This window comes from Hesperophylax consimilis, chromosome 13, assembly GCF_061612785.1.
Source record: "Hesperophylax consimilis isolate HC1 chromosome 13, BYU_Hcon_1.0, whole genome shotgun sequence".
Classification (NCBI taxonomy): Eukaryota; Metazoa; Arthropoda; class Insecta; order Trichoptera; family Limnephilidae; genus Hesperophylax; species Hesperophylax consimilis.
The window spans coordinates 31,150,694-31,162,623 of NC_142848.1; the positions used below are offsets into that span (position 1 = coordinate 31,150,694).

The 11,930-nt window shown below is 41.1% G+C and overlaps 1 protein-coding gene across 1 annotated transcript; it reads right to left on the bottom strand.

Annotated features, from left to right (window-relative positions):
- Window positions 1-1,041: 1,041 nt before the first annotated feature.
- Window positions 1,042-2,843, bottom strand: LOC149418780 (ATP-dependent (S)-NAD(P)H-hydrate dehydratase-like). Its single transcript, XM_089638660.1, has 2 exons — window positions 2,381-2,843; window positions 1,042-1,978 (listed from the first exon to the last, which is right to left on the bottom strand). Exons 1-2 carry the CDS (start codon window positions 2,672-2,674, stop codon window positions 1,229-1,231), a joined length of 1,044 nt encoding a protein of 347 aa, XP_089494786.1. The 5' UTR covers window positions 2,675-2,843; the 3' UTR covers window positions 1,042-1,228.
- Window positions 2,844-11,930: the final 9,087 nt, after the last annotated feature.

Sequence of the window (11,930 nt, forward strand, 5' to 3'; positions counted from 1 at the left end):
ATAATGTTTATATCTCTATTGTTTATATCTCTATTATGATTTGATTTATATCTACAACCTCTCTCCATGGCTATAAATGTATTGTTTTGTAAATTTTTCGTTTTATCTTTTGTTTTTTATAAATTCTTTAATTCATATTCCTTTCTCAAAAATTTAAATAACTTATACGATATTATGCTGTCTCATTTAAAGTCACAAGGAGGAAATCCATAATTAGTTTTATTTTACTATATAAAACTTATGGACAAACTGATTAAATTTAAACTGTCGATTTCCCGAAAATGAATAAATAAAAAAAAATATGGTCTCTTAAAAAAATATGCTTTGTTTTTCTGTTTAATACCAATTTAGTGAACCTTTTTATGTTTCTTAATTATTCTGCACATTGTTTAGTATGCTTTGAACGTAGTGTGAATCGCTTTCTGACACTAATAATTACTTCAGCACGGGTAGGCCACCCAGTGAGGACAACTTTACTGGATAACTATGAAACGTAAAATAGTTTACCAAAATAATAAAAATTAAAAAAGTCTCCACATTAATTTATTTAACCTTCTTTGATATCTCAATTCTTGTGATCATATTTTGTAGTCAATATAAAATTGATTTTTATAATAATACCCTGGGATGAATGCTGTTAAACTTTTATATGAGTGAAGGGAGAATTTTTGCTGATCCACATAACACAGTTATTATAATGAAATTAATTGATTGTAAATTATTTATTAAAAATGTTTTTATAGGTATGTTAATTAAATATGTTCATATTGCTATGTCTCCCATCTCAAACTTTAATTTTAAAAGTTAACCAATGAAGTTAATAAAAGAAACCATTAACGCCAAACTCCCGTGATTTTTTTACCTCCGTAGTATGTCGAAGGTAAAAATCCCACGAACAGAATTAATAATTTCAGAATACCATTTGGATACTATAAATTTTCTTATCCTACGGGTACTTTTGGCGCTTGAAAAGATTAAATTGAAATGCAATTTTGAAATGTTTCCAATGATATCAGAAGTCAAAAAAATAATGCGGACAAATTAACAAAAGACATTTATTTTATAGTTTATCATCAGAAATTAATAATTTTAAGGTTTTGTTAATTGTCATTGTAAGTAATGTAATCAAGGAATGTGGGGTGGGTTTAATTTTGTGTGAAAAAATATGTAATTATTATATATTTATATTTAATATGACAAGAACAATTATTGATAAAAACAGGTTGTCTCAAAAGTCTTCCTCCATGGCCTCCTGAATCTTATCTATCATATCCGTGGAGGCCATGCTGCGGCTGTGACTCACGTAGCCCCGGTGGCTGAGACTGCGCACAAGCTTGGCTGCAGAATAGGACGCAACCGCCGCTGGGAACATGTGCCCCTGAACCGTCTCATTCACGTACACATACTTAGTGGCCCAGAAGAAATAGGTGCCCGTTATGCCGGCTAGCAGATGTCCCTGACCGGAAGAACGCTTTGCAGAGCCGCCTTCGCTGATAGACCAAGAACTGAATGGGTTGGAGCTCATTCCCTGGTCCGTGCAGCCTTTCCTCAGGAAGAAGATATAATTCCCGTATTTGGAAAAGTTGATTGTGGCGTGACTATTGCTTGCATCTCCCGGCAGTTTCATTTCTGTGTACAGCTTCTCAAACTCGGGAATGTTTGGAGTAATGATCACTCCTGGGTAAGTCATCATTATCAGAGCGTTGGCTGTGGCCAAGGTCCAGAATTGTTCTTCTAAGTCTAGGACTAGGGGCTTCTTATGTAGCTTGCAGAGATTAATGACTTTAGCCACGAGCTGTATACTGTAGGCGTCAGGGGCTAGGCCTGGTCCCATGATAATGACGTCCATTGCCACGATTTCCAGGAGGAGTTTGGCTTCCACGTTGAGAATGGGGCGCACCCTGAAGTCTGGACTGTAGAAGCGGAGGGCGTCAGCTGCCTCCACCGTACAGAAGATGTGCACTTCGTCTGCCCCCACCTAGAGAAGGAGAAGTTTATTATTACGGACATATAATCAAAGACAAATTCTCCATGGCCTCACAATGTATGAAATAGATATTGCCGCAATGCAAGAACATATTTCATGAAATTAATTGTTTATAATGCAAAGGTGCATGTGTGCGAAACTCGATGGACATGAGCTGATTACCATTCACAGTTGACGTTGGCTTCATTTTTTACATGTTCTGTTTTTCCTTTTCCATGTAATCCAGGCCTCTTCAAGACCCGCATTAACAAATCCTTTCCGACAGCCCTACCTTAATTCGCCTCACAACGCTGCCCAGCCGAGTGGCGATATAGTTTCTCCTGTCTTTACACTGTACAGACAGGGGCGCTCTTGTGAGGTGTCACATAAAAAAAAAAATATATAATAACATACCCTAAGTGCCCCCATAGCAGCGAAGAAAGGTGCTCCAGTGTTTTCCGTGTACCCCCCCAGCACTCCAACGGTTCCCATGTAACCCTTTATCTTGTCTTTCTCACCGTAGGGCACCAGTCTCTCAGCCCATGCCTCCATCCCATTGGAGTCTGATTTAATGGGGGACTTGCAGTCACTATGGCGGGAGTATGCCCTGACACTCTGATATCTGTTGGTATCACAGCACACTAACGAAGCGCAACACAACACAAAAAAGAATATTTCAAATCCATTTTCTCTGGCGGAGCTCTTCATATTGACAGCGCTGCTGACTGATGAGTAAAGTAACTATTTGTTAGTATTTACAGGACTTCCACGTTGTTATTCAAAATCCTTGAGAAGTTTTTCAAGCTAATTCAATGTTTTTATGTAAAATAACACCATCTGCACTCATTATGTATTTTATCTGAAGACAGTAGTTACATATTCTGATTTTTTCCTTTATTATCTCGTAATATGTGAGATAATTTTCAGGGGTTTTTAATCTTTTTAAAAATGGGTAATTCATAGACATTTAAATTGACAGATTGCCTAACATGCATTCCAGGTATAATTTCGACGAGCTGGAGGCAAATGATCTGACCATATTTTTGGCACCAGGAGGATTCAAGAATGATTTGAATAATCTACAACATCAGTAGTATGTTGAACGCTGAAGAGCAAATATTGAAATAACCAGACTCGGAATGTTAAAAAACCAAACCTCCTTCAAATAAGGTTACTTAGCGACACTAAAAATGAGTGAGGTGGGTAAATTATAACACATTTGTAACTCATTAAATAGTGAAACTAAATATTCAGGTCTGGAAACATGCGTGAACTTCTGTTCACCCGATTTGGGATATGTAGTAAAGTTTTTTACGCAGCCAGAAATTTGCGATTGCTATTGAAAAGACCAGTAAATCGTAGGCAGATTTTGGATTTTAACTCTTCCAGGGTTTTGATGTCATAGATGACCGGGCGTCCATATTTTATAAAATATTTTTTATCTTTTTTTCTATCATGCGGAAATACATATTTTGACCTCAGAAAGAGAAATAATCACTCTTTCCAGTTTGCTTCAAATATTTATACTGGAATCCATTAATAAAATCCTAAAAATGGCCAAAATGTTTAATTCATATTTCGCACCGATATCGTAACAATTGGTTTAACTTTAAACATTATTTTTTATTATATGAACGAGGTAAAAGTGAAGGTACAGTTTTCTTACAAATTCCCCAAACAAAACGAATGTGTTTTTAAAATATCGAGTTCTCTCAATTTTTCTATGATTGGAGTCAGAGGCGGATTAACTGTTGAGAGCGCCCTAGGCAAGCACCTCATCGGCGCCCCTCTAGCGACCACATATTATAAATTTTAACAAGTACCTAAAGTAGCCGAATTTGTAGTTAGGTGGGTTTTACGTGAAAATAAAAATTTCGTGGGAGGGGGGGGGGGGGGTGTGGCTAGAGAATTTCAAGAAAATAAAATTTGTCCCGAAAAAAATTCATGGGGGGGGGGGGTGGCTAGAGAATTGTTTATGTTGTCTCGTTCTGAGTAGCCTAAATGGCGATATATCGCCCTCGTTGGCAACACTGTTAGTAACATACTACCACTATTTTGAACTTCTTCGGTGTTCAAATTGACCAAATTGCTTAAAAACGAAAATTTGGTATAAAAATTGCTGTACGCTTCTCGTCTCTTTTGAAGTTCAACGACAAGTCTGTCTATAATTACTAAATATACTGTCACTCTAAATGTTTCCCGACCAGATAATGAAAAAGTAATATCTTCGGCAGATTCATCTGCTGTGAGTTTTCTCTTCCGTATCCTCTTGATGTCCTTTTCATATTCTCTGACTAATACGAATTCTAAGGCTTGCTCTTCATATTTATTAAAATTTTCCCTTTCTGAAGAAATTATTAGAATCAGACTGTCATACATTTGAATAACTGTACAAATATCAATATCAACGGACTGTAATTTTTTATTGGTTTTATTCATGTGAACTAAAATAAAACCCCAAAACACGATCATGAAAGCAGTTTCTAGTCGTTCTAATTTCAATCTTATGCCTTTAGCTTCACATACAACAGAACGTTTTTGCTCTGTATTGCTCTCGATAGCAATTAAAGCATTGCAAATTTCTGGAAATGACTCTTTCAAACTTTTGCAAGCATCTGCTCGAGCTGACCAGCGTGTGTCAGATGGATTTTTGACAGTAGTTTTATTTTTTTTATCATTACCTAGGATTATTTGTGCTTGTAGAGTTTGCCATCTTTGAGTTGAAGCTGTAAAAAATGTGTAGATTTCTTGAAGGAGACCAAAGAACCAACAAGCTTCTTGAGCGCATTCAGCGGCACATTCACCCACTAGGTTAAGCGAATGTGCAGAGCAGAGTATATATTCTGCTAGGGGACATAGTTCTTTTATTTTGGCCTGTAATCCATTGTAAATGCCTGACATATTTGCGGCATTATCATACGACTGGCCTCTACAGTCTAATATATTAATTTCAATCATGTCCAATGTTTTAATAATAGCATTTGCTATGTCTTGTGATTTGTGACCGACATTTGCGATAAACTTAAGAAAACGTTCAACGGGCGTACCGTCGGTTTGAATGTATCGGATCACGAAAGTTAATTGGTCAATGTGGGAAATATCTGGTGTTGAATCCAATATTATTGAATAATATTTTGATATCTTGATTTCATGTTTTATTTGTGTTAATATTTTGTTTGCCATCAATTCAATAAATTCGTCACACGTTGTAGAACTTAAGTAATTGGTATATCCCTTTCCCTTGCCGCCATATTGAGCAATATGTTTACTTAAAAACGGATCAAACTCCGCTATGAGTTCCAGCGTCATTAAGTAATTTCCGTTATGAAGAGAGCCAAGTTTTTCGTCATGTCCTCTAAAAGGTAAACCACGCGATGCTAAAGATTTTACAGTGGCAACCACTCGTTTTAAAACTTCACGCCAATAAGTCATCTCTTCTAGAAATTGAGTGGCGAGCTCATGATCGACACGACCGTCAATGTTAGATCTACGTTGCAAGCTCAAAATACATGTTTTATGTTCACATGAGTTTTCGTGGCTTTCTAATCTATTCGATGCGTTCTTCCAATCATTAAAACCAACATCTTGTTTTCCAAAACTAGTTCCACCACCGAATAATAAACAAGGTCCACAATAAACTTTACCTGTGCTCGGAGAGTAAATAAGCCATTTCCTTGGAAGTTTTTCTCTATTTAACAACTTTCTTTCAAACATTGTTTTTGTTAAAAAACGTGAGATTTTATCTTCATATATTCTCTTACTCAATGAAAAATCTGCATTTTGATTTTGATTAAATCCATTAATTGCAATGTATTCTTGTGTTTCGTTATTGATATCCCACTTGACTGGGTCACATCCCACGATAAACAGTCTATTTTGCGACTGCCTCACAACTTCTACGGCTGACGGAGTAGGCAGCATGGACAAATCGTGTTGTTTAGAACTAGTAGGAATTTCACATTGAATAGACTCGGTAGAAGACGCACTGTGAATTGCGTTAGAAAATTCCGAATCATCACTTTTTAATTTAGAAAAAAATGTCTCAATATGTTTCGTATGCTTTATAATATTTTGATTTTTTTCTTCTTTTTCCTTAGCCTTCCTTTTATAAGCTGCACCACTAGGTTTCTTCTTCAATTCACTCATTATTTGGGTAATGAACTAAAACGCAATGTACTAATTAATTCACACAAATACCGCTGCGAGTACGTAATCAATAGAAGCGCGCGTAACCGGCGACATCCAAGCTGAAAGTGATGAGTGTGACTGTCACCCCGTCATCCGTTCGGAAGTCCGGTGCCGGCCGCTTAGCCCCTGCCCCCGCTGCGCCCTTTGCCCTGCAATCTAGCAACGCCCGCGAACGAATCCACGAGCGAGCGGTCTTCTATTAAAAAATCATGCGATGGAGGCATGGAGGAATAATCAAGAAGGCGAGTATGCTTTGGAAGCTCTGCATCTCTACAGAAGTAAATAATCTTTTATATTGTGTAAGCAGGTGCATACTAACTTACAAAATTAAGTTTATATATATATATTTTTTAATTCTAGGGGCGCCTGCCGGCGCCCCTTTGTAACTGGCGCCCCTAGGCACGTGCCTACTTTGCCTTAGGGTTAATCCGCCACTGATTGGAGTAAAATTATAAGTAAAAATTTGGTTAGCATTTTTGAGAACATTTTTCACGTTTGATATTAAAATTTAAAAATTTAGAAATAGTAATGTTTATTTTAAATGCATACATCGGTAAGATAATTTTATCTGGTTTCTAAAACAGTATTTTTTTACGAAAGGGTTTGTTCCCCTTTTCCTGATGGGCTCGTCTATCAATTTGGATGCCTATGGGTGATTACATTTTCATAAGCACAGTTTCTCGTTTGGCCGCCTGCAAAGTTAAAAATGTCAAGCTGTAATTAAAATCATTGCCAAAACATTATAGGCCAGTGCAATTAGCGCCAAAAAGGGGGTCGCGATCGTAATTATTCCGGTTGTCAAAATTTTTTGATATGTTTTATAAACTGATCCCCTGATGTAAAATCTGAGTTTCCGACCTTGGCGCACCTGAAAAAACCGACCGAAGTCGCGCCAAAATATAGTTTTTCCCAAATATCTCATTTCCAATACAAATTTCGGCTAAAGTAGATAACAAGTATAATAGAACATAAAATTACCTACAACTTTTGACAGAACAATTTTCTTATATCTCTAATAGGTAACGAGATAGAAAGTCGTAAAGGTGCGTATATTTTTGAAAAAACAAGTTTTTTGCGCGACTAGGTTTGGTTTTTTGTAAATACCTCGTTTCCAGTGGAATTTCTCTAATCCACCAAAACCAGGCCAAAATTGAAACAGAGGTAAAGTGTTTTGAACTTGGCATTCCTTGATTTTATTTTTCTTTAACAATTATATTTATATATTAGCCGAAATTTGCATTGGAAATGAGATATTAGGGAAAAACTAGATTTTGGCGCGATTTCTGCCGGCTTTTTTCAAAATGGCGGCGCGAGCACAGGTGCGCCAAGTTCGGAAACTCAGATCTTACATCAGGAGATCAGTTTATAAAACATATAAAAAAATTTGGACTACCGGAATAATTACGATCGCGTATCGCTAATTGCACTGGACTATTAGTTTGGCTTTCACGATTATAAAGTCGGTGTAACTAACTAGGTAGTTAGTATTTAGTTATTTAATTTGTTAATTTTCAAAAACGAGGTTGAAGAATTGCATACTATATAGATATAACATAAAAAAGTTTCATTTTGTCTAACCGTGTTTAAAATATTTTCATCATTTTACACATTAATTAAATGATTTATTATTTTTTTAATAACTAGCTGTACCCCGCCACGTCTTGCTGTGGTTCAGTCTGTCTGAGAAGATAGATAAACAACAGCGCGTTTTGCTTTTGCGTTCAACAGATGGCGCTCTTTTTAAAAAAAACGCATATTTTTACCTGTCACAGATGACATCTATATAATACAGGTATATAAAAACATACGCGTATTCCAAATGCAAAGTTGTGACAAAATTTAAAATCAATTGGTAAAGAACTTTCGGAGATTTAAGATTTTGAACAAACAAACATTTACATTTTTATTTCTACAGATTTATTCCGTAAAATATAATTATATTTAGATATCCCTGTCGAGTTGACATTTTGACCCGAAGAAGCGAAGAAGAACACAAAACTTATTTGATTAGGAACTTGTGTTAAGAGTCAGTAATAATAATACTTGGATGACTTGTATAGCGCCGTTTTTGTGCAAAAACACCTCAAGGGCGCTGTACTTACCTACTTGACTATTATTATTGTTATTTCCAGCGGAGATATTTTATTTATAACTTAACTCAAAATATCTCTCTTAAAATTTTCACAAAGTTTGGGTAGTTTCAAATTTTCGTCACATTTAATGTCGCCAGCGCCATTTTGAATTTTGAACACTCGATTCCCGTTAAAAGCCGATTCTCAGGGCATTTCAGCTTTTGAACAAATACGAAACAGCTGTTATAAGATCTTGACGTTTGTACTGCATAGTACCTACGAGTATATGATAATTTATCAAATAATGTTTTAGTTTTTTAAGTTTTTTTTATTAAAATCACACAAATTACACAAAGTCTTAGGACATACAAAGATTATTTATGCATCCTAACAATGTTTCAAAGACCCAATCCTGTCTGATTACGTCTAAAAGGGATCCAAATGATAATCTAGTCTCCTTCAACGGAAGCAATCTTCCGAACAGGCCTTCCATTGATATGCTTGGTATAACTATAAGTGACCAGCTCAGGTACGGGGGCTCCATCGAAGCTAGAGTAAAGTTGGCCTCTCAGAAGCTGGGCGTACTGTACAGGTCCCGCAGATACTTTAATAATACACAACTGCTGACCCTGTACAAATCGCAAGTGCGCCCTACTGTCGAATTTGGCAGCCATCTCTGGTCTGGAGCCCCAAAATACCTGAAAAAAACCCTTGACTCTGTGCAGAAACGGGCGGTCCGTTTGATAGATTCCCCAATCTTAACAAACGGACTGCAATCTTTAGAGCACAGGCGTCAGGTAGGTATGCTGTCCTTGTTCTATCGGTATTACAATGGAAGATGCTCTGAAGAACTAGCGTCATTGATCCCTTCGGCACCGGTGCGTAGTCGGGATACACGCCAAACGCGCGCCCAACATTTGTACACAGTTGACACTTGTCACATGAGAACGGGTCGCTTCTACGATTCGTTCTTAAGTTCAACAGCTCGGCTGTGGAACGAACTGCCGGCCTCTGTGTTTCCTCCTCCTACAACATGGGACTCTTCAAGACCCATGTTCACTCCTTCCTCTCCACAAAAAGACCCTCCACACAGCATCCCCAAAGATGACATGCCCTGAGGGAAATTATTTTCTTCAGGGCCTCCTGTGTGGAGTAAATATAAAAAAAAAAAATAAAAAAAAAATGTGAGTTTTCTTTTATTCAAAACACTTAAACGCAAGGTATACCATATATCTTCAAGCATAATTTATCATTTAGCCCGTTGTCCCATGGATCGGTAAGCAATCGACATCAACCGAACGCTGCAAGACCCCGTAGAAAAGTTCCACACTGAACTGTGCTTCAGACCGTTGCCTTACTATAGAGAACTTAATTTTCCGAGCAGGGTCTTACCAACCCGTGGGACGACGGGCTAAGCAGTTTTATTTTTTAAAATTTTCTATTCTAAGTAATAATATTATATGTATTTGTTTTCTACTACGGAAGATTCACCTGCCTAATTTTAAAACGTTGATAAAACTTTATTAAAACAGTCAGTATAATTTATTAATTTATTTGTGAGTAAGTACCATTGACTGAATAATTTTATATTCAATATTTATTGGCCTTATTATGATAACTTTTGAGGCCAAGTATGATAACTTTTTGATTTGATAAGTATTAAAAACATTTACTGTAAAAACCCACAAATTTCCAAACGGGTTTTCCTCACTGTGCATATTTGATCTAGTTAAAACTGGAATGGTCTTGAAATAAAGTTATGCTACCAGAGTTGACCCGAACTCAGTAGGTTAGGTACTTACACAGATGCATTACTTGCAGACATCATGTTTTTACATGTTAATCGACTCGGAGCCGGCCCTGAGACAAACGACGCCTGGTTCTAGTGAAAATCCAAAGGGCGCTGTATTATGCTGCGTCTAATAAACAGGACAAAATTTCCGCGAGCCGGGCCGCGAATTATGGGAAAGGAAACGCAAAACGCCGATTGCGGTTGCTTTGTTCCTTTGTGGCTCGGCTGGCGGAAATTTTATCCTGTTTATACGCAGTCTTATCACTGCACCAGATACTTGAGGTGGTTGTCCCATAGCCTGGGAAGGGCGACCTCTAGGACCTGCGGGGGCCCGGGCGGGGCGCTGTCCTCTTGGAGGCCCTCTTGCAGCCGGCCTGGTGGCGTTCTATCCTCTCGGGGGCGAAGTTCCGTCCGCAGCAGGAGCACCACACCAGGGACTCGAGGTGGTTGTCCCATAGCCTGGGAAGGGCGACCTCTAGGACCTGTGGGAACCCGGGCGGGGCGCTGTCCTCTTGGAGGCCCTCTTGCAGCCGGCCTGGTGGCGTTCTATCCTCTCGGGGGCGAAGTTCCGTCCGCAGCAGGAGCACCACACCAGGGACTCGAGGTGGTTGTCCCATAGCCTGGGAAGGGCGACCTCTAGGACCTGTGGGAACCCGGGCGGGGCGCTGTCCTCTTGGAGGCCCTCTTGCAGCCGGCCTGGTGGCGTTCTATCCTCTCGGGGGCGAAGTTCCGTCCGCAGCAGGAGCACCACACCAGGGACTCGAGGTGGTTGTCCCATAGCCTGGGAAGGGCGACCTCTAGGACCTGTGGGAACCCGGGCGGGGCGCTGTCCTCTTGGAGCCCCTCGTACAGCCGGCCTGGTGGCGTTCTATCCTCTCGGGGGCGAAGTTCCGTCCGCAGCAGGAGCACCACACCAGGGACTCGAGGTGGTTGTCCCATAGCCTGGGAAGGGCGACCTCTAGGACCTGTGGGAACCCGGGCGGGGCGCTGTCCTCTTGGAGCCCCTCGTACAGCCGGCCTGGTGGCGTTCTATCCTCTCGGGGGCGAAGTTCCGCCCGCAGCAGGAGCACCACACCAGGGACTCGAGGTGATTGTCCCATAGCCTGGGAAGGGCGACCTCTAGGACCTGTGGGAACCCGGGCGGGGCGCTGTCCTCTTGGAGCCCCTCGTACAGCCGGCCTGGTGGCGTTCTATCCTCTCGGGGGCGAAGTTCCGCCCGCAGCAGGAGCACCACACCAGGGACTCGAGGTGGTTGTCCCATAGCCTGGGAAGGGCGACCTCTAGGACCTGTGGGAACCCGGGCGGGGCGCTGTCCTCTTGGAGCCCCTCGTACAGCCGGCCTGGTGGCGTTCTATCCTCTCGGGGGCGAAGTTCCGCCCGCAGCAGGAGCACCACACCAGGGACTCGAGGTGGTTGTCCCATAGCCTGGGAAGGGCGACCTCTAGGACCTGTGGGAACCCGGGCGGGGCGCTGTCCTCTTGGAGCCCCTCGTACAGCCGGCCTGGTGGCGTTCTATCCTCTCGGGGGCGAAGTTCCGCCCGCAGCAGGAGCACCACACCAGGGACTCGAGGTGGTTGTCCCATAGCCTGGGAAGGGCGACCTCTAGGACCTGTGGGAACCCGGGCGGGGCGCTGTCCTCTTGGAGCCCCTCGTACAGCCGGCCTGGTGGCGTTCTATCCTCTCGGGGGCGAAGTTCCGCCCGCAGCAGGAGCACCACACCAGGGACTCGAGGTGGTTGTCCCATAGCCTGGGAAGGGCGACCTCTAGGACCTGTGGGAACCCGGGCGGGGCGCTGTCCTCTTGGAGCCCCTCGTACAGCCGGCCTGGTGGCGTTCTATCCTCTCGGGGGCGAAGTTCCGCCCGCAGCAGGAGCACCACACCAGGGACTCGAGGTGGCTATCCCGTAGCCTGA